This window comes from Parasteatoda tepidariorum, chromosome 9, assembly GCF_043381705.1.
Source record: "Parasteatoda tepidariorum isolate YZ-2023 chromosome 9, CAS_Ptep_4.0, whole genome shotgun sequence".
In the NCBI taxonomy this organism is placed as follows: domain Eukaryota; kingdom Metazoa; phylum Arthropoda; class Arachnida; order Araneae; family Theridiidae; genus Parasteatoda; species Parasteatoda tepidariorum.
This window is the reverse complement of record NC_092212.1, coordinates 18,220,401-18,244,936: the sequence shown is the minus strand read 5'-3', so window position 1 is coordinate 18,244,936 and position 24,536 is coordinate 18,220,401. Positions and strand designations below refer to the sequence as shown.

Sequence of the window (24,536 nt, the reverse complement as noted above, 5' to 3'; positions counted from 1 at the left end):
TTTTAACAAATATAATAGTTTATTATGAACCAACATACACGTTTTTGCTACGTACAAGCAGATAATAAAACAAATAAACAAAACATCACAAAAATTTCATTACAGAAATTTAACTGTTAAATTCACATCATGAATCCGACATATTAAATAAGATATATAAATAGTCGAGGTATTTTGTAAATATGCATAACGTATTCAGCTTATATAAATTAAATAAATATGAAGTCATAATTAATGACAAATAAATAAAGTTGTACTAAAGAAACAGGCATACATAATGCAATTTTTAAATACTATTTTACTTTATTAATTAATAGTAAGGACCACATTGACACAAACATGCCGTTGGTCACAAAATTGCAGGATCTTAACCTCCATCATTAATAACCATAGATTTAAACTACATTTATTTCCTATTGAAATGAATTTTCAAATATTTTAATTCATTAATCGATATAAAAAACAACAAATTTGTTTTAACCTTTTCGGGACGGACGAGACACAAATGTATTGGTATGAAATCAGAATAGTAAAAAATAAAAAGCGATAGCTTAAGTTCGGGCATAGCTAATTTGACAGACTATTTTTTACTTAAACTTTAAATCTAACACATTCAATCCGTGTGTGTTAAAAGTGTAACTATACAATTTTTAATAGGAATAAGTAGTGGCAAATTAAATAGAGCCAACTATTATTACCCCGCCCTCAAATAAACTGCTATAAAAATAGTTGGGCAACCAGTTGTATCTTTTACTACTCTGATTATGTCTCGCCCGTCTCAAAGAGGTTAAACAACAAACAATCAAATTTACAACATTATTTAACCCTTATATATTGCAAATACAATATAATTTTCATACAATTCAATATAAAAAATTCAAATACTTTCTACTTGAATAAAAAAGTGGTAGTAAAATTAAAACATAAAATTATATTTTATAATGTTTGCAGACTTGCCACTGTCTAAAAAAATTAATAAGTGGTGACAAATGCTTTATGAGATTGTTGAAAATTTTATAGACTTTATGTTCAAGTTAATTTCAGGAATTTAGTTGATTATTTGTAACATTTACAGAGGGTTGCCAAGAACCACTAAAAATACAACATGTGGTGACTAATAATGTTCAAAATTTTATAACAATTCATTTTCATGCCTCTTTACTGCCTCATTTGTGCCTTTTTCAGTGTCTCACATTCTGTGCCTTTTCACTTTCTACCTGAATGTAACTTTCAAACTTCTATATTGTAGAAATGAAATGGTAAATTTGTATAAAATATAAAGTAGGTAGGTGCTTGACTCTAATCGAGTACCGTAAAACGTTTGCTTTTTTTAAAAAAACAAATGTCATTTTATAAAGTCAAGTTTTTTAGATTTTCTTCTTGAAGACGGATTTTACGTCTTGTGTTTTCCTCTTCATCATAAAATGAATCATGTCCATTGTAGACGTATTTATTCAATTTTTCTATGAAAGATTCTTTACTTAGAATATAGGTACGGAATTCTTCGAATTCTTTTTCGCCTAAGTGACCTCCTAGTTCTTTGGGCAGAATTTCCGGAGGATAGAATTTGTGCAAGCTTGATAAGTCGTTACCGTGGAAGTGGACCTAGAAATAAAGATATGAAATACACAATACATAAATTACTAAATATATAGTTCGCTCACCAGGAGTAGGCACTTGGATCCGCCTTCATCACGTGGTATCCGGCGATACTATTTCGCTATTTTTGGAAGAAGAATGGGAGCAATCCTGAACAAGGTTGCTATATGGCGATCGTGTGACAAAACTATTTATTTCGCAATCTTCATGTGCATTTTTTAACATTAAATATTTCATAAATTTGAAATTTCTCTTTTTTAAGTGAACAGTTTGTCCTTTTTGAGACCTTTTTCTGGAAAACAGCAGTTTCTAAATTTAAAATATATTTAATTAATTAGAGTAACGAAAGGTATAATGGCAGATGACAAAGCGAAGTGACTGAAAAATAATTCACTGTTTGAGTTTGGCGCGCATTCAGGGTTGTTTCAATTTCAAGCTCGGAGACGCTTCTCCTCTTATTCCGCGCTGAAATGAACTCTTCTTCCGAGGAGGTGGAGCCAAGTGCCAACTCCTGGTGAACGAACTATACCTCATATTATGAAAATACCACTCTTAATTCATATCTTTATATTTAACGCAGAAAATATAAGATTTGACGTAAAGTATTTTATTTAAAATAAATACATAAAATCCAGTTTATGTTAACAATTACATGACCTGGTAGTCATTTCAGTTACAAACTATCATGTGATGAAAAGTATTATTGTTCTCCTGCCAAAGGGGACTAAAAATACAAAGATGGGTGATTAATAAAATTCAAACTTTTATTAGAAGGTATATATGTAAACAATTTTTCCTTGCAGAGTCATTCAGTTTACTATTGAAAGTTTTTTCAATAATAATTTTGTTATAAATATTAATAATTTGAATTGTGAATCATGCGATAAAAAAATTTATGAGATAAATAAACTAAACTGAGCTTAGTTTCTACCATTTCTTTTACGTTTTTAGTAACCTGTGCCATTCCGGCTGCCAATTTTTTCTTATTCTTTTACGATGCTGCCAACTACTATGTTAACACGTTCACGCCGGAGTTACCCACCGGTAGGTCACGCTAGATTGTCTCATCGGGCGGCGCACCGGAGTAAAAACTGGTAACAAATAAATTTCATTTTTTAGTTTTTTCCCGGGAATAATAAAAATCCATAACTATCAATTGTTTTTAACGGATGCAATTTTTATATTGAATTGCTTCTTCGCCGTGATAAATTTCTCCACTGTGAATTGTTAATGTTGAGAATAGATTAACTCCTCCCGAATATTATCTAATATTGAAACAGTTCTTCTACCAGAATTTTCTCTTTTCCGTCCTGCTTTCAGGCGCAACACCCGGCGTGAACGTGTTAATAATGTTCGCAACGTCGTGTTTAACCCAATTACAGGGCTTCCATGGGCAGCTAGAAGTGTAAGAAGAGGTAGAAACTCAATTCATTTATACATATTTAATTATTCATATTTAGAAAGAAATCAATTCCGTATTTATTTTCGCTCGCAAAAGAAAGAAATATGCTGGAACACTATATTGTGGTAGACGGAGTTACCTGTTTTCTGAAAAATTAATCTTAGCAGTGAAACACCTGTTCTATCACTTTTTTCTTTCTTGAACAAAATCTTGCTCAGTGTTGCCAGTTTGGTAACACCTAATCCAAAAATGTTACAAACCACTACAAATGTAAATTTATTTGCTTCTAAATTTTAATCTATTTGTAGCTACTATAACAGAGATGCCAACTGCTCCGGACACGCCAAAATAATTAAAATAACGGTAAATAACTACAAAGTAAATTTTTGAAATATTTGACTATTTCTGCTTGCTTTTTAAAAGCTATAACATGACTTATGTTCTATAAAGTGGTGAACTATGTAAGCCTATGAATTATTTAGAAATAGTGGTGGACAAAAATCTACTAAATTGAATTTATTAAACCAAGAATTACAATTGATAAACTACCACTTTAAAATAAGTATTTGCTATCCGGAGCAAGTTGGCATCTCTGCTATTATTCTTTAAGCAACAAAAAGATAAAGTATACCGTTTCAATCAAAATTAACTGTCACCTCCTCTTGCTCTACAACAAATTTCAATGAAATATTCCTGTTTGAAAATTTTACTGAAGACAAGAACATCACACCATTGCAGTGATCCATCATATTCCCAACAGCATATACATAACCTCACTTTCATCATATCACCTTAGCTCAAGTCCATACTTTTATATTATAGTCTTATCACCCTACTGCATATAACTACACAGTCAGAATCTCAATGGTCATCTATCCACATGAATATTCCTTTACTTCATTTGCATTCCATCACCTGATCGAAACAACACGCGGCCTCAGGTGCCCAGATGTCTTTTACAGTTCAGTAAACCGCCAACACTCCCCAACTTGTTTCAGTGTACGAAGGAGCCAGCTTGCTCCAGACAGCGGATAAATGTTTTCGAGTGGTAGTCTTTTATTGCAGGAATCTTGATTTTGTAAATTCAATTTAAAGGTTTTTAACTCACTACTACTTCTAAATAATTCAAAGGCTTATATGAATTGCTACTTTTGTTTCATTACGGCATTTTCAAAAATTGGCGAAATTTAGATTGCAGTTTTCTACCTTTTTAAAAATATTGAAGCAGTTGACATCTCTGGGTTTATCGGAACATTTTTTCTCCTTGTGCTAAATGGTATTAAATTTTATGATATAAATTTAATAAATTGAATTTAAGAGGATTTTTTTCCACCTCAACATAAAGAACGATTTAAACATTAAGTGCTGAGAAAATTAAACAAATTAAGTTTAACTTAAATTGTTACTTAACAACCACTCCAAATATTCTGGAAAAGATAGAATTTCCTGGTTGGCAGCTATGCACTGACTGAAGGCGCTGCTGCTAATTTGTTACCTGACTAAAATTTGAAACCGAAATTTGAGTGACGCTGAGCTAAAAGCAGAACTGTGTACTATCTGAGATATTTTGGAAAAAGATTTACTGCTAAGTAAGAACTTTAATACATCATTCTTTTTTTTTGTAAATTGGATTTAAAATTAGCTTTCACACCACTACAAGTAAATGATTCAAAAGTTCATATGAAGCACCACTTTAGCTCAAATCTTGTGTTGCAGGGATCTTAAAATGTCAGCAATAATTACCAGAATTCAGAAAGCTTTAGTTTTTTCGTCTATACCACTATATTAAATATATCACAAAGTGCGTAATAGTTGGCAACTCTATAAAAGGTTGAAACTAATAAATAATACAATATTAGTTGTAAAATCTGTTACTTACTCGTTCCTTCAACTTTTTAGATAGCATCGGCTTAACTATACTGTATGTCATACTGAAGTACGATGGCTCGTGAACCATGTGAAAACCAGGTATGCGATAAGGAAAGCAATTCTAAACACAAGAGAGAGACACGAATATTAACATTTTGCTTAAGGCTGGTACAATAAATTAAGTCATAAACTGTAATAAATGAATGAGTGATTTGGCTCGTGAACTATATGAACTGATATTAACTTTTTGCTTACGGATGGTATAATAAATGCACTCGTTAACTACAATAAATGAATATGATGGCTCGTGAAATATGTGAAAACCAGGTATGCGATAAGGAAAGCAATTCTAAACACAAGAGAGAGACACAAATATTAACATTTTGCTTAAGGCTGGTACAATAAATGAACTCATAAACTATAATAAATGAATGAATGATTGGGCTCGTGAACTATATGAACTGATATTAACTTTTTGCTTACGGATGGTATAATAAATGCACTCGTTAACTACAATAAATGAATATGATGGCTCGTGAAATATGTGAAAACCAGGTATGCGATAAGGAAAGCAATTCTAAACACAAGAGAGAGACACAAATATTAACATTTTGCTTAAGGCTGGTACAATAAATGAACTCATAAACTATAATAAATGAATGAATGATTTGGCTCGTGAACTATATGAACTGATATTAACTTTTTGCTTACGGATGGTACAATAAATGCACTCGTTAACTACAATAAATGAATATGATGGCTCGTGAAATATGTGAAAACCAGGTACGCGATAAGGAAAGCAATTCTAAACACAAGAGAGAGACACGAATATTAACATTTTGCTTAAGGCTGCTACAATAAATGAACTCATAAACTATAATAAATGAATTAATGATTTGGCTCGTGAACTATATGAACTGATATTAACTTTTTGCTTACGGATAGTTCAATAAGTGCACTCGTTAACTACAATAAATGAATATGATGGCTTGTGAACTATATGAAAACCAGGTAAGCGATAAGGAAAGAAATTCTAAATACAAGAGAGACACACGAATATTAACATTTTCCTTACGGCTGGTACAATAAGTAGTCCAGAATCCCTCCACCAAACTAAGCTCCGTAAACAAAAATTTAATAAATTTTTTTGTAGAACATATTAGACATAAACAATCCATCGCAATATTTGATCAATGCAGATGCAGTTTAAAATAGTGTACTTACTTGAATGCCTCTTACTAAGCATGCCAGATAGGATGGATTTGAAAAGTGTCGTAACTTATTTAAAGTTATTCCTTGAAAATCAAATATAAGAGCTCCTCCACACACTTGAGATGCTTCAGTTTCGATTCCAATGTCCGCACATAGAAATGTTGCAGCGTAAAGCTCAAATGCGGAAAGATTCTCAATATCAAATTTTCCTGAAACAAAGTACACAACAATCTTATACCTAAAACAATCTGTATACATTAAAAAAAGAATGTGTTTATTTGTATCCCGGATTGCGGATAAGCATTAGACTCTAATAATATGAAATTCAATATGAGGCTGAATGAGTACAATTGAAAACTTTTTACGAAGTCCGATTTTCGATTTTAAATCATATTTTTAAATTCGGAGACATTTGAGAAATGGAATTTTCTCATTGGCTTAGCAGAGGCCATTGTTTTAAAATAAGCTTTAGACGATTCAGTTTTGTCAAAGATTTTAAAGATAACACTAGTGGTGTTTCTCAGCGTATAGGTCCAATAAAAAAAGCTGTCTATTGCGCGTTCTGCAATATTTAATTACTTTTTATCCGTTATGCCAGGTTATCTGAAAGATCAACGTGATCGCGCTAGGACAAGCAGACTACGTCACCTGATTATATTTTTAAGATTATCTGAAACCAAGTTTTTCGTTTTTTACTTATAGTTATACTTTTAAAACGGGTTTTTATAAAACTAAATAATTTGAAATCAACAATAACGTAAAAAAAATTAAGTTATTAAAAATAGTAGTATTTCGTGGACAATAAAACGCCGATATTATTATTGACGTGAATGATAATAAATTTTGGTAAAAGTTACAAGTTGAAGTAAAAAATGAACCATGTACTAAAAAAGAAAACAAATCGAAAAATGGTACTAATTCGCTTAAGAGAACATTAAAAATCAATTAATTAATATTGATGTCAATGAAGCTAAATTAATTTTGGTAATAGGAACTAATTATAACCAATCGTTGAACAGCCGACCCAATTTTTTGGGTTAGCGATTACTAATGTTCAACTCCGAAGGCATATAATTTTGCACCCAATCTAGATAACAAGGGAACTTCTCTATCAGGTATTGGGAGAAATTTGATTTCATGGAGGACTTTTTGATAGAACTAACCCGCATTTGCGTTACATGGAAAGGAAGAACACGAGAACCTCCCACTGTTAGCCTGGCTGCAAAGGGACTCTAACCCATGACCCGTCTAATACTGAGGATATTTCAAATCAGCATTGTGGCCCAATTCTTGGTTTTTTAATTATATTTAAAATTCAGAATCATTTAAAAAATAAATTTTTCTCATTTGCTTAGCGGAAGCCAGTGTTTTAAAATAATCTATTGATGATTCCGTTTTTCAAGTATTTCAAAGACATGAATTATGTTTGCTATGTTATATCTTTAATAAAAAAAGAATATGTTTTTTCAGCGTTCTGTTATACTTAATGATAAATTTTATTTTTGATATGCAAGATTATCTGAATGAATATTTTTTTCTGGGAGTATTTATATATTTATATGTAAAAGTTTCGCCACAGATTATTTACGTTCAAATCTAGAAAAAGAAAATAAGTTGGGACGAATAGTATAATTCACCCAAAAATGAGTAAACATAAAATAGTTTAACTGCTATTTTCGTTTAAATTAAAATTGAACTTACCAAGAAAAACAATTGCTACGCCTTCTCCATTTGGACCTCTTTTAGGAGTCAAAAATACGCAGTCCATTTCAAGAACATTTTTCAATTTTGAGGGAGTCCTATCAGTGATTGTTCCTGAATATCTGTTTTTGAAATCGTGATAGTTTTTCAGAGTAATGAAGGCCTTTTTCACATCGTATTTCTTGCATCGTAGAAATCGAAGCAAGAAAGAATCGTCCATAACTGGACAGAACGTCTTCTGACCTGAAATTGGACCAAAATAAGGCTAAGATGAGTATTGTTATATGTTAACCATACAGTTAGTTTAAGGATAATTTCCTTTTACAAAAACCACTGCACAAGTCTTCTATTTCATATATTTGTCCGTGTAATGTTTGAAAGGCATGATTTGGATTTCGGGATTTTTTGAGAATTTCAGAGTCATCTGCATAGAAAGCTATAATGCTGTTGTAGTCGATTTTATTTTTTTGAAAATCATATGTGTGTAAGATGTATATAATGTATATGTACATGAAATGTACCATTATTAAATTTCTAAAAGTCAATTAAAGTAACCTTGATTTTATATGGTAAGGAGATTCATTACTTTTTTCATAAAAGTACTTTTTACATGAAAATGGACCAAGGGTACAATAATTGTAGACAATAAATGAAATCTTCGAAAAATTTAACGTTTTAAATTTTTGAGATCTCACAACTGTACAGTGCCAAAAAAAAGTAAATAAATAGACGGAATACCCGGAATAACGTTTGGTCTAATGATCGGATATTCAGGTTCTAAAACTCTATATTAATGGTTTAAGGGGGGTGTCTTCAAATATACTAATTAGTTAATGCAGACCGCATTTTAAATTACGAAATCAGACACAAAAGCGTACTTTTACGGAATAAATATAATTTTTTTCGACGGATTGGAATTTCTGATCCCCAAAATATGGGGGTCAGCCGAAATCTGGGAATTATGAGCTCCATAGTTTGGTCAGGAAAGTGATTTAATATTTGGACTTCTTAATGTTAATTTTACTTTTTGAGTGTTTTGCTATATCTCTAGAACTTAAGCGAATTTTAAAAAATATTTTGATCACGCAATTTTAAATTTTGTTTATCCAGAGATAATCTCCTTACAAAAAATTACTTTTAATAAATATTTATTATTTTTAAATCTTTCATTTAATACAAGTCGGAAAAAAAATTGAATTGTAAGGTATATAATTTTTTACATCATTTTAAAGAACGTAATTTTACATGACAAAATATAAAATCTGAGCGAAATCGGCCGAATAGCTCCTGAGGAATCGTATACTTATCTGTGCTAATTAATTAGCATATTTGAGGTCATCCTCTCGAATCATTAAGATTGAATCCTATAGAATGTGAAGATCCCATCAGCTGAACAAAAGTTATTCAGGGTGGACAGTTTTTTTTGAAGCACTGTACATTAAAAAATAGAAAAATCGACTGACTGCGTGCACCATGGGTAAAGATATTTGTTTGTAACAGACTTATGTAACAGACATTTTTTTTCTGTACAAATCAATTCAGGGGTGATAGGATTCAGTCCTAATTATTTTCTGTAAACAACAGAAAATGTAATAGTTCTTATCTCTAAAACTATGACAACGACCAAGTTTTATTAGTGTTCCATTCTACCCCCTCCCTGTATTTCAGTACCTTACTGTACTATCAAATAATCCTCAAAGTTCTTGATGAATGAGAAAAGGAGTGCGAGCAGGCCTAGGTGCACAGTTACCTACCACAGGTATTAATTTTTTGTGCACTGTATGTTAGCTATCAATTTAAAAATTCAATGTCACAAATGCTCTTTTTTGTCAAATGGCATGAGACATTTTAACACGTTCACGCCGGTGGGTCGCGCTAGATTGTCTCATCAGGCGGTCACATGCTTCATCCACTAAGCTCTTAATTTAATTTTAAATATTTATGCAGTTTTGGATACGCCTTGCTATTTTTTGTGTGATTAATCTGGCAGAGGAAACTTTCTATCACGACAGTAGGCGCTTCAGATTATTCTTTTAACTAAGTTTAAATTTTATTTTTAAAAAGCTAACAAGCAAATGGGGGAAACTGAGCCATGATGGCTGAGGGAATAGAGAGTTCGTCTTCCAATGAGGTTATACCAGCCATAGCTGGTGGATACGAATTCCACATCCGGCTTGCACCAAAACCGCAGTGCTGACGTAAAATATCCTCAGTGGTAGACGGATCATGGGTTAGAGTTCAATTGCCATCAGGCTAACTGTGGGAGGTCTTCGTGGTTTCCCTCTCCGTGTAACGATGTAGTGGTGGAAACATTATTTAAAAATAAAAAGGCTAAACTAAAAATAACTCAAATTTCGTTACAACACAAAAATATTTTTGTTTCAAAGCGAAGCAAGTTAGTTTATCCTAGTCGTGCAATTTATCTGAGCACCTGGGCCGCAGTGCGGCCCCTAACCTATTCATCATGAATTTAAGTTTGTGTTGAGTCTGTGCAGTCGGCAAGCAATGAGGTTTAAAATTACATACCTCTCAACTTTTACGCCTATGGTAGTAAATATATACATTTTTCCTTTTATAAACTTAATTTTCTAAATGATTTTGAGCACCACTATTCTTAAAAAAATTAAGAATATATATAAATATGCGTAACCATCCTAGTAACACAGCTAAAGCCTTGTCAGCTGACTCTTTTTCAAATATAACGTATTTTTCTGCTTAAAATTTAAATTTTAATATCACTGGGAAAAATCATAAAGGAAAGGATTAAAAGTTGACAGGAATGAAATTAGCTTATCTGCTAATCTTCAAATATAAATGGTTTTGAGGACATTCTTCTACTGGTAGTAAAATATAAGTTTCTAACAATTTTTTTAATTGTGCAAATTTTTATTAGATCTTAAGTAAACAAAAGATTGCATATATATATATACATATATCGTAAAATTCTAGTAGTAGCTATGTATTTGTATTATTTCTTATCCATTTAAACTTCTTATTTACTGCACTACATATAAATATTAAAAGTTCATTTGCAACACCAGATTGCAAAAATTCCGAAAGCATTGAATTTTATCTACCACTCTATGAAATATTTTCCAAAAAGTTTAGCAGTTGATAGGCCTGTATATATATATATATTTACAAAAAGGTTTTGATTCTCTTAAAAGCCTCCCAAAATAATATAACAGTATACTAGAAAAATAAATGATGAATCAAGGTGCACAAATATTTTGCATAAAGCATAATATCCTTGAAAATTGCATTTTAGTTTATTAATAAATAGTTGTATCACGCAATATTTCCTCATTCGTTTACTGTAAGTTATTATGTGACCTTCCGAATATGTTATTATGTGAAAACTTTCCTTAATTTCATATTATTTAATGTGAGGTTCATAAAACTCTAATCATGACAAAAATAATAACTGATAAACGTTTTTTTTTATACATTTCGTAATGAATATCACATGAAACACCAAATTAAAAGAAATTATACATTTCATATTGATAGAGCTGACAATCAAAACATACACCAGTTCTCCACAATATTTAAAGAGGAAGTTTAAGAAACATAATGTTTTTGATTTTCAATGGCAGATAAAAAAAAAATATCCCGCTTTTCTAATCAGATTTTATGTACACTACTGATTTTTTATTTAATGTGTCGTGATTGTAAGGAACCATTGGAAATCAAATTTTAAATCGTAAATTTGGCTACTAATTTAAATATCTCCGGCTAAAAATCGAAATTAACGTTTTAGTATTTGAAAGATTTATTTAGTATTCGAAAGAATTAATTAGATATGTGTAACTAAAGAACTTAGGAAAATAAGCATATTTTTGCTACCATCTTTAAAAATGTCAGCCTACAGGCCGGACATAGCACCTTAGTGACGAAAAGTTACTATGTAACAAATTCAGTTAAGTGTAATTAAATGACATCGGAAACTAAACATAATTTTGCTACCAGCCGAGCGTAACACTTCAGTAATTGAAAGTTACTATGCAACGTCCTCAGATTAGGGTAACTAAACACTGCTTTGCTCCCACTTTAAAAATCTTTACATACAAGCCTCCACACGGTTTTTTATAGGTAGTTCGATCAGACCACTATGAAGGATATCAGCTTACCGAACGAGTCATTTAATATAGAATATAGTTAAAATAAGAAAGTGGTAGCAAATATATGACTAAAAATTTATTTTATTTATGAATATTATTAGTTTGCCTTATTCACTAGTCAACCACTACAGATTCAATTCTCAAATATATAAGAAAAATTTCTCCCAATTACTTTTATAAAAGGTTTTGGGTTCATGCGCACAACTGATTCACTTTTGGAACAGTCTGCGCGGACTACTTATAAAAGACCGTGTGATGGCCGGACGCAGCACTTTAAAAAATTAATAGTTACTAACCAGCGCCTCCACACGTTTTCTCATAGGTTGTTTGATCAAATAATTAAAAGGCTGTTCTAATTTAACCCTTTCGCGCCGACTGTCACAAATACGTGCCAGCATAAAACCGTATCAATCAGGGTAAAAAGATAAAACTGGTAGTCAAAGTAATTCTTTAGTAGTTTATTTGTGGGCGGAGTTATAATTGTTTGATTTATTTAATTCACCATTACTTTGTTCAAAATAAAAGTATTTAGTTATAACTTCGAATTAAGATTGATTATATGTATGATTAAACGAACAATAATTAAAGTATAAGCAAAGTCTGTCAAATTAGAAACGGCAACATTTAATTTACCGTTTTTTACTGAAGTACGTCTTGATCCTGATTTTGTACGAATGCTCTTTTGAATCACTCGCTCCCAAGTAATTGAGAAGGAGCCAATTAATACAAAATTTTATAAAAATAAGAAAGTGGTAGCAAATATATGTCTAAGGTTTGTTTAATTTATGAATAAAATTGGTTTGTTTTATTTACCTGTCAACCACGACAAATTCAATTATCAAATATATATGATTAATTTCTTTCGATTACTATTAAAATTAAACTTTAGTTCATGCACAGAACTGGTTAATTTTTTTTAAATTGTCTGCTTAGATTACTAATAAAAAACAGTGCGGAGGCTTTCTGCAAAAGAAATGTTACAAGCAGGATTTGCTAGAGACGACTATAAGTACAAAAATTGACTAATAAATTTCAAAGTTTTCTTAAAAGAGATTAAAATTAGCTACTTTATATTATTTATTAGCAACTTTATATCAATTTTTTTAAGAATCAAGTTTCGAATATAAATTAGTAACTTTATATTCGAAACTTAATTCCGAAAATAATTGATCATTAAAACTAATAATGACAGAAATAACTAGCAAAAATATGCTTATAAAGAGTCATTTTAAACATCGTATGAAAGACGTTTTCTTTTGAAATTTCATGCTAATTTTAGATTTTGCAAGACTTCACTCTAAAGATGGTTTGTAGAACAGAAATCGGGGTCCTTCATCTTAAAAAAATTTTAAGCTATAATTTCTCCTTAAATTATGTGGTATATTAGATTCCCCGTTCAAAGTAGCTTAGTTGAGCTCTTATTGAATTACAAATTCGTTGGTGCATCCGAAAAACCAAGTACATCCTGATTTTAAAAAAAATTATTTTTGTTAGAATCCTAAATAAGAAAGAACGGTTGGTAAGTAGTTATTGTTTGCAAATCAAAATACAAGCCACACAACTTTGACTTCAAGTTTTCGTTCCCATAACTGACAAAATTAAAAAAAATATGTTTTTTTTTAATGGTTATCTTTATTTGTGGACGTTGAAAAACAGCCTCAACTGAATTCTTTCTCTGGGAAAATATAGTGCTCTAGGTATGGAATCACAAATAAATTCCTAAAGCAACAGAACTAGTGATGATTTTTCTGTTACCTCAGAAAAACTTTCAGATAAATTTTTTCATCTTTAAAAGAATGCCCACATAATTTGGATTCTGTGTCTGAACATATAAAAAAATTCTTTATATTTTAAGTGCCACTAAGTTGTCGTGAAAAAAAATTCTTAATATTTTGAGTGCCACTAACAAGTCGTGATATTCATCTTTCGTACACCAAAATGGAAACAAAACACTCTATGAACAGGTGCAAACGAAAAAGAATGACATAATTCTGAATGGTATTCATACGAATTTTCTTGCAGACGACAGTATAGCGAAGCGCTGTTCTATTCTAGAATAGAACGAAATTTGACATAAGCCTACTACACTAGATGCTAAGGACTTGCAGGATTCTACATTATGTGAAACTTGCAGGTGGCTTGCATTTCTTTTACAAAGTTTGTGATATTGCTGTCCTCAATGCTGTTTTTAAGAAAGCTTTTAATGCATTGCGAGTTCATTCAGGTTCTTTTTAAAAAAAATTATTAGTGCTTCCCACGAATAAATTATGAGGAATACATTAATGCTTGTGCTTTTGAACAATAAATTAGTGCTTTGCGCATCAAATAACCCTCAATTAATAAAATTAAATCTCTAAAACAAAAGAAAGGCTCCTTTTAAGATCGCAATTGACAGACTAAAACTTCTGTTAGCTGTGAGAGATGCTAAAAACCAATTTATTGTCTTCAAGCTGTCTTCCCAGCAGCAAAATAACTTAGGCCCTCATTGGGCCAACATGCGCGTATCTTGGCTCAATAAGGGCTCAAAAGGCAGTTATTTTTTCGATATTGGCCCTATATAGAATTTTCCGATACACCCGATATTTTAAAACCACTTTACAACCAATATCTGTACTATATACAGGGTGTCCCAAAACGACCGCATAAACTCTGCACAGCTGGATTCCTCGTTTGGAGTACATTAAAACTGCCCAAAGAAGCGTTCCTGTACGATCCATAGTTTGCGAGAAAAATACGAAAAACAAAGTAAGACGTCCCTGCCGTTGCAAGAAAAGAACACTTTATTGGACATATCCACGGCGTGCACAAGCCTGGCTCGACATGCACGGCGGACACTTTGACCATCTGCTTTAAATTGTGCATAGTATACTGCTGTTGATATGTTCAATAAAGTGTTTTTTCTTGCACCGGCTGTGACGTCATACTTTGTTTTTCGTATTTTTCTCGTAAACAATGAATCGTAAAGGATAGCTTCTCTGGGCAGTTTTTATGTACTACTCCTAACGAGGAATTTAGCTGTTCAGAGTTTATGCGGTCGTTTTGGGACACCCTGTAGAATTGTCAGATTCACCCGATATTTCATATCCACTATTTAGCCAATATAGGTTCCATATTGGCCATTGTAAACACTATATAGGCCATTCTCGAACCAATATTAAAAATTCTAATCATCCCAATATTGGTCCCTCTGTCTATGTTCTTATAGGACCCATGTTGAGCCAATTTTGAGCCCTACTAGGGCCAAGGTAAAATTGTTGCTAGGGAAGTGCTGTTTATATTCATATCTTTTGTTTATTTTCGCATGACTTGTGCTCCTGCAAATGAATAATCCGTGATACAATAATGCACTATATTGTTATTAAACTTTAAAAAAAAAATGTAATTTCTATAAACACTTATATTTTTTATATTTAACGATATAAATTATTCCATAGCTTATATAATACGCCGCTTTGTTGCAGTTAAGACAAGTTGAGCCTTTAGGAAAGTTATGAAAATTAACCAAAAATCTGCAAATTTTAGTTCGTAGTTTCCTACTGCTTTTTAAAATATCTTGTCAAATCCGGAGCAGTTCGCAAGTGCTGTAGTTTTTGGACAAAGACCTCCAAAAAGATCTTAAAATAGATAGTTTCGAGAAGCACATCTCCATAATTAAACCAAATTTTTTATTAATAAAACTCTGAAATCCTATATTACAAACTTATTTAATTTGTTATTAATAAAGCTTTGAAATCCTATATTATAAACTTAAGCGATATTTTTCAGGGCCGAAATCTTAAAGAAGACAATAGGCTGATTACGGCACACATTTTCAGCGATATGACATAATCAAGACCTCACACTTTCATATTAAATTCATCCATTATTTATAAAGGAAAGCTAATTTCTAAAGATGATTGAATTAAAATATTTAAATTAAGCATACTGTTTTATTAATTGCGAGCAATAATTACGAAATCTATTCTCGTTGATTTTACGTGCTTGTGCTTACCCGACATAAAGAACCGAATTATAATTACTTATTAAAGTATATGTAATTTACTTTCCTAAGTGAATAGAGCTATAAAATAGAAAATATCACTGTTGTTATCTTCAAGATATTTGAAAACTGATTCGTTTATAGCAAAATTTAAAACAATGTCTAGCTTTTAACCAATCAGAAAATTCCATTTCGATTCTGGCTGCTACCGCTGGAACGGTTTGTCGCAGAATGTTCTAATGTCGACAGAGACCTTCCTCGTGTTTTGAACTATCTGTATGCCAAGTTTTATAGCTTTCTGTCGGTTGGTTTAAGAGTCTATAAAGGACAAGCAGACAAACACACATTCACTTTCATATATATAGATTAAGGAAAGCTCATTTCTAAGGCATATGGAAATAAAATATTTAAATTAGACTTTTTTTTCTGTTATTTATTACAGGAAGTTAAATTTCTAGAACTGGTAAAATTAACATATTTAAATTAAACTTAATTTTAATTTTAATTGTGGTGAAAAGCTAATTTATAGAGCAGAGGAAAATAAGATATTTAAATCAAACTTACTTTTTTAATATTTATTTCGTGAAGCTAAAAAATATAAATTATATTAAAAAATATAAATATTAAAACAATAACTTTTACGTGTTTATGTATAAAAACGCTATTTTGAATAGAACAAATATGAAGTTTGCATACAAGCTCATATTTTTTTCTTTTTATGTAGAAAAAAAATGGAATTTAAAAGAAAAAGAAAATTATTTATTTACATTTTTAATTGATTCGGATTACACACACGAAAAACACACCAATTAAAGATAAAAAACATTGAATGAAACAAAGCTTTTTTGGTTAAATAATTATAATCAATGACACACTGGGTAGTCCTTTCTACATCAAAGATAATTTGAAAAATAGTTTAAAAAAATCGTATCAAGCTGTTAATCGTATCGATAAAAATTGTATCAAGCTGTTATTGAAAAAACTGCAGAAGAAGTGAACTGTAATTAAAAAGGAAATCAATCTGTGACTTTTTATATTAGTTCGTAAAAAAGTTCTAATTTATTCCGTGTGTCGTAATAACACATTTTCTCTTGATAGCAAATCTTTTGTTTTTAATATTCCTGCATTGCAATTGTTACAACGAGTTTTTCTTACACCTAATTACCATATACTTGCAACTTTCTCTGAGAGCCTGAAGCATAACTAGTCCTTGAAAGAAGATTGCAACAAGAAGAAAAATCCTCAACCATGCTCTGGATTTCTTTTTACGTTTTAAGTATAAAAATATCTGCATTTCGACATTTAGAACCTTGGTAAAATTAAATATTTAAGAAAGCTGAAATCACGTAATGAAATAATTCTCTTTAAAAAATTTAAAAAATTTACATTAGATTTAACTAATTTAAATATATCTAACTTTATCTTGGATAATTTGACATGCATTTCACTTTACCACTTCAACTATCTCTCTAGAAACTTTGTCACTTTCTGTGTTTAATACACAGGTACTAACTTCCAAAAAAATTTTTTATTATATTTAATAATAGTAAGAAAAATTTTGAATTTTTAGATGTATAATTTTTGCGTCATTTTAAAGCATCCAACTTTGTATCGCAAAATAAAAAATTTGAGAGAAATTAATTGAATAGTTCCTGAGAAATCGAATTTTTAAAAAGTCGTATATGTAAAACTTGATTTCTCAGTATTCCGTTCAAATTTTGCCATGTAAAGTTAGATACTTTAAAGAAAAGTGAAAAATTGTATGCCTTAAAAATTAAAATTTTTTCGATTAGTAATAAATAATGTAATAAAAAATAACAAATATTTACCGAAATTAATTTTTTGCATGGAATTATCATTGGATAAACGAATTTCATAAATGTGTGCAAAAATGTTTAAATTTGCTCAAAACGTTTTCGAGATATGGCGAAGTACGCAAAAAAATAAATAAGAAATAAAAATAATGACAAACGTAGGTCAAAACTTAGGGCAGCTCTTCTGAACAAACTATGGGTACCATGATTCCCATTATTATTATTCCCTATATTTAGGAGGTCAGAAATAAGGATCTGTCGGAAAAAAAAGGTATGCTCAGAAAGTACGTTTTTGTGCCTGATTTCGTAACTTAAAATATCGTCTGCACACCTAGCTGAGCATATTTGCATATTTGAAGCATAATTAACATATTTGAAGTAATCCCTTTGAACCAATAAGAGGAATGAATCGTAAAATGTGAAGATCCGATCATTAAATCAAAATTTATTCAGGCTAGTCTGTTTTTTTTTTTTTTTTTTNTTTTTTTTTTTTTTTTTTTTTTTTTTTTTTTTTTTTTTTTTTTTGGTGCACAATAAGTAACGCCACTGTTTCAGTCAAACTTCTTGCCACCATGAAAAAAAGCGTTCTTATTTCAGCAAAAAAATATTTCCAGTATTAAAAACATTCCACTCTAACGCTAAGCTTTGCAATTTTTTTTGGAATAAAAAAGATAACTTTTTGGAGAAAAAAAATTAGTTTAAGCCTAGGTGATTATTTTTGTGTGTTTTCCTCCTCGGTTTTTGTTTTCGCTTTTTTTTTAAAAGTGTAGCAAACGCATAATTTCAGATCAAATTGTCTCTACTAATTTTATTAAATACTCTGGTAAACACGAATGTTTTATTTTAAAAAAAATTGATCTTTAAAGAAATTGACATCATTAGCATATAAAATTTTCTCCTTTGAAAATTATATAGGGAATTTTCAAACTTTAAACAGAAGAGTTTTGTTCAGTTTAGAAAGATTGATGTAATTTTAAGTTATATTGCATTGAGTAATTCTAAATTATGTATAATAGACCTTATCACAGTCATTTAGATAATAAACAGGACAAAACAGCAATGAGAAACAGTTATAAGAATAAGTAAAAAAAACCATAAGGATATTTTCCGACATCATTAAATAATCCAAATATGAATATCATTATAGATTTTCGCAAAGATTTACTTTTTAGTTGCTTTTTTAATCATAACATCGAAATAAAAGTTGTTGCCCTTTCTTATTAAGGAAAATGCCTTGCGATTTGCTTGTTTCCATTATAATTATATGATAATGATCAAAAATTCGGTAAGACTTAATTTAAATAGTCGAGCGAAATTTTAAAAATTACAGCGCAACAATTTAAATATTAGTTAATCATAATGAGAATTATTTCTTTGAAATAAATAAATAAATAAATTTATTCAGATTCTGAATAATAAATTTATTCAGGAACTAGACTATAAAAATTTGATTTCTCGATTTAGCAGGGGTTTATTCGATCTTCCTTGAGGCAAGCTAATTATTAAACAGCAAACATTGCTACATAACGTGATTCCATAATTTGAAGCCAAAGTAGAACGGTTTTGAAGATTATTTTTAGAAATATAAATAGCAAATTGCATACTTGACACCCGAAAATAATAAACTGTAACTTAAATGGCACTTAAGTTGCGAATGATCGTCATCTCTGTTACAGGTACGAACTGTTTCTACGCTTTTTGGGAAATTTTTTTCATGTGGTAGCTAAGTCTATGTCTTATGCAGTGTTTCCCAAACTTACGACTTTTGTGTACCCTTTCTAAATTTTTTGTAACACTGTGTACCACAAATAAAAGATGAATGTATTTTTTACTATAAAAAAATTTTATTAAAAAAGGACTATAAAAAAAGGAAATATATGACAACTTGTTGTTGAACCACTAATTATTAACTGCTAACTCTGAAAAAATTGCCAATAGAAAAATACGTAATCGTAAATTCTCATGGCTAGCTATTTTTTTTTTTAAATAAAACTTTTTGAAATTTTCCTTTGTTGCAAGATATTTCGTATAAGAACACGTACCTTCACTAAACTGTTCCCGTACACTTTGGGGTGCGCGTACCACACTTTGGGAAACACCGTCTTAATGCATTATTTTAAGCTTTATAAATTGCTTTAATATTATTACCACTACTTATAAATGATTTAAAAGTTCATACGCAAAGCCTCTTATCTAATTTTTACGCTCAATTATTGTACATATCAAATCATGTTTTATCTTTATTTATAATTTAAGTCTACCATCAATATTTCTAGTGTTATGTAAAAACGCCAATTTGTCATATTGAATTTTTTCATTGTTTTATTATTTCACAAGCAAACGGCTTGATTTTTTTATGGCTACCACAAATCATTATGGCATGCTAGAAGGCTTAGCAAAATTTATGTAGAATCTTCATGATTTTGAATCCCGATTTTCTGTATATATGCTATCATCAATTTTTAATACTCAATTCCAAATTTCTACTGCAATTAATGTTAATATCACACATTAAGCTCGTATTTCATGTATATCCATCTAATCATGTCTGTATTCATTTTTCAATGGCAATTAATGTAAATCTCCGATCAAGTTTGTACATACTTCTAATCATGGTTACTTTATTATAGTGTTACCACATTGTTACATAATTCAAAATGTTTTATTCACTGTATATAATTTTCAAGATGAATGGGGTAGGGGACGCTGCGCGGCCTAGGCACCTAGTTTTGTTTAAATAAAGAAAAAAAAATTTTTTTTACGCGATAAGGCGTTTAAAATGTTGGTAAAATTATCCAAATTTTTGAAAGCTTTGGTTTTTAAACCTCTACCACGCTATAAAATAATTTAAAAACAGCCCAATAGTTGTCAGGCATGAGGATGTTTGTAGATCTCATTAAGAATAGAGTCAGAAGTTTTTGCTAAAGCTGAAAAAGGGTAATATGTCATGGATAGTGTAGTCAGAAATCAGATGAAAAAGAAAATCACATTTCCCTAAATTATGATTTGTTCGATGTTGATTTAAATATTTTATTATAATTGATAAAAATAAATCTAATAATAATAATAATATAATTTTTGAAATTATATATTATTAATAATTTCATTATTTGTTTCCCCCCGAAAAAATCAAAATCAATTTAGATACTATAAAAACGATATATTTTGAGATATTTTAAAAATTTTAAGCATATGTATCTTGATAAAAAAAAAGATTTTCTTCGCACCAGTATAATATTTTAGTCGACTCTTACGGCAAAAAAATTCAGGTGTCATTCAGGCACCGCTCTGAAAGTAGTGACTTGGTAACATAAAAAATATTTTTTTTTTTACTTTTATAATGAAGGATGTTTTTCACATTAAAGATAGATTTAGGCAGGTGTATTTTGAAAAATATTCAGGGTTTAAAGTTGCATTTAAAAAAAGAAAAGTCACCTCATTTTGCGATATCTCCTTTCAAGTGTCCGTACGTTGTCTGATATTTATCTAATAAAACAAAGCTAAACAATTCAAGTATTAAAAAAAATTGGAGAAAAAAAATTTCAGATTCTTAATGGATGGATGTTTGTCTCCCACATTGTTGATTTCAACAGGACAATAAATTTTATAATATACTCTAAAAATTACCGAACAGCGAAGATTGATCGTTTGTGACTTAAGACTAAGCAAACAAATAAATAAATAAATATTGCAATTGAAAAAAGGAACACTTACCACTTTTAAAATTTTTGGTATTAATTATTTAATTTATGGTAAATATACATTACAAATAAATAAGGAAAACTAAACATACCATTAATTAGTTCTTTTAATTCTTTTAAAGATTGTTTTCTTAGTTGGGGAGTTTCGCCCAATTCATCTTCCGCCCTTTGAACCATTTCTGGAGTTAATCCTTTCATCCATTGAGCAGCAGGTGCCATTCTTAACAGTGAAAGTTATTCAGAGCCTCAGAAGTTATTCTCCACTTCTATTTTCTTCTCAAACAATGTTGAAAAACACCAGACATCAAATTGCTCGTCTGCTTTGCCTAAGGGGTCTTTCAGACATTTTCTATTTGTTGACCGATCAAGAAATTTTTTTTCTTCCAGGGTCACATGTGGTAATGATGATTTTCCATATAAAAAATACTTGACCGCCAAGCTAAGGAGGTAAATCAACTGCGAGTCAAGTTTAGCGTCATCTATAGGAAATATGCCAAATTAAATTCACCTCTCATAATCAGTTGCGTAAATCACACCTTTAATGTGATCAAAATGTAAAAGAAAAAGATTGTTCCTTGAAGAGTTTAGTCTCCTTTTGCTTAAAATGTGATATTCGATTTATCTTGCAATTCCATCACTGTCAAAAACTCTTATACATTTTTTTTAAAGTTCAAGCGATCTTAGTTTAAAAATAAAAACAATAATACATAGTTCTTAATTGTTTTATTCTTCACTAAGGAAAGATAAATAAAAATAAAGTTATTAAATAAGTGAATTATTATGAAATAATAACGATATTATAGAATATTATAAATAGCAAAAATATAATAATAGTAATAGTAAATCTGTAAAAATGGTTTCATAAAATTATTATAAGATAATAGTAAAAATGGTTTCATAAAATTATTATAAGATAATAGTAAAAATGGTTTCAATAAATTATTATAAGTTATATTTCTAAATTTTTATAAACTAGTATTTAAAAAAAATTTATCGTGATAAAGATTTGTTCACCAAGATATATTTAAGACTTTAGAGAAATGAAAATAAAATTATTAAATAAGTGAAGTGTTATGAAATAATGATGATATTATAGAGTAAAAATGGTGTCTTTAAATCATTTTAAATAATTTTTCTAAATTTAAATTAATATTCAACTTACTATATCGTTGATAAACATTTGTTAAGCAAGATACATTTAAGACATAAGAGAGGAAAATAAAGTTATTAAAGCAGTTAATTGTTACGAAATTATAAGGATAGTATAGAATATTAAATACAGCATCGTTGAACTATTTTAAGTTACTCTCTTAAATTTTAATAAATATTCGAATTATATCGTGATAAGATTTTTTAAAAAAGATGCAATTAAGACATAAGGGAAGGGAAAATAAGTGAGTTATAAATAAGCTATTAAATAAGTGAATTGCTTGAAATAATAACGATGTTATAGAATATTAAAAATGGCGTCATTGAGCCATTATATATATATATATATATATATATATATCTTGAGTATTTTTCCAAATTTTTATAAACTATTAACCGTGGGTCTCGTAAATTTTAGAAAGTGGTAATGAAAATTAAATAACTTTTGATATTCTTTTGACTTTGTAACAAAGTCACCTAGGCTGTGTAAAATTAGAATATAAGGAATCTTCTTTAATTATAGTTTTATAAACTTTCATGCTCCAACAGAGGACAAAGATAGTTTGTAAAAGGAGCTCTTCTACGAAGAACTACAGGCACTGTATGCATCTTGCCCGAAAAACGATGTCAAAATTATACTGGGTGATGCAAATGCAAAAATTGGTAAGGAAAAAGAATTTAGACCAATCATCGGAAAGTATAGCCTTCATGACGTATCAAATGACAATGGAAGGCGACTTATTGATTTTGCAGCAGGCAATAATATGATAATACCAAGCACAATGTTTCAACATTAAAAAAAATCATAAAATAACTTGGAGTTCTCCTGATGGAGACACTAAAAATCAAATAGACTATTACTTAAGAGATTCAAGACACAAGTCAGACAAACTGGATGTTAGAGCTTATTGTGGTGCTAATCCGGATTCTGACCATTTTCTGGTCTTGGTAAGGGCTAGAGCAAGACTTTCTTACTCCCGCAAGACTCGCAGTGAATGTCAGGAAAAATATGATTGTGGCCGGCTTGAGAATGAGATGATTAAAATAAAATTTCAGAAAGAACTAGAACATAAATTTAAAGAAATTAATGATGATATTATTGATGAAGAGAGAATAGATGATAAATGGAATGCATTAAAGAAAACAATCATTGAAGTAGGTAAACTAAGTTGTGGCAAAGGTTAAGAAAGCAAGAAAGGAAGGAATGGTTTGATAATGAATGTTTCATGGCTACAAAAAGGAAAAATGAGGCATATGGCAAAATGCGGAGCAAGAGACATTCAAGAAATTCAGTGTTTGCATACAAGGATGCAAGAAGAGAAGAAAAAGGAATTCACAAAACACAAAAGTGGAAATTTTTCGAGGATCTTTTCAAAAATGTTGAACATTTGAGAGATACTAATAAAAGCAGAGCTTTCTTTCGAGAAATCAACCTCGTTCGCAAGGAATTCAAGCCAAGAACTACCTCATGTCGTAATAAAGAAGGTGTAATTTTGAGTGATAGAACAGAGGTGTTGACGAGATGGAATGAACATTTCGATTGTCTACTGAACACAGACAACGATGGATATGAGATACGTACAGAAAACATACAAACTGCCAGCCAAGATGTGACTGTACCGTTGGAAGAAGTAGCTGAAGGTATTAACAAACTTAAAGACAATAAAGCACGTGGTCATGATGCTATTCCATCCGAATTGCTGAAAAATGGTGGAATTTAAATGACTAAGTACATACATAACTTAATAAAAGCAATATGGGATCAGGAAATAATCCCTGAAGAATGGAAAATTAGTGTGATCTGCGTAATACACAAGAAAGGCGATTTACTTGAATGCTCTAACTATAGAGGTATTAGCTTGCTTTGTACAAGCTATAAAGTATTTTCAAATATTTTATACAGCAGACTCTCTACATTTGTGGAAAAACTGGTTTGAGACTACCAAGTTGGATTTAGGATAGGAAGATCCACCTCTGAGCAAACATTTA

The 24,536-nt window shown here is 30.1% G+C and overlaps 2 protein-coding genes across 2 annotated transcripts; one reads left to right on the top strand and one right to left on the bottom strand.

The window, feature by feature from the left end:
- Nucleotides 1-21,877, bottom strand: LOC107454710 (alpha-tocopherol transfer protein-like). Its single transcript, XM_043040539.2, has 5 exons — nucleotides 21,491-21,877; nucleotides 7,784-8,026; nucleotides 6,095-6,291; nucleotides 4,881-4,991; nucleotides 1-1,605 (listed from the first exon to the last, which is right to left on the bottom strand). The coding sequence occupies exons 1-5, from the start codon at nucleotides 21,615-21,617 to the stop codon at nucleotides 1,351-1,353; spliced, it is 933 nt and encodes a 310-aa protein (XP_042896473.1). The 5' UTR covers nucleotides 21,618-21,877; the 3' UTR covers nucleotides 1-1,350.
- A 1,896-nt stretch (nucleotides 21,878-23,773) lies between these two features.
- On the top strand, nucleotides 23,774-24,268 carry LOC139426531 (uncharacterized). The gene has a single exon (XM_071185759.1). The coding sequence runs from the start codon at nucleotides 23,774-23,776 to the stop codon at nucleotides 24,266-24,268; it is 495 nt and encodes a 164-aa protein (XP_071041860.1).
- The last annotated feature ends 268 nt before the right edge of the window (nucleotides 24,269-24,536 follow it).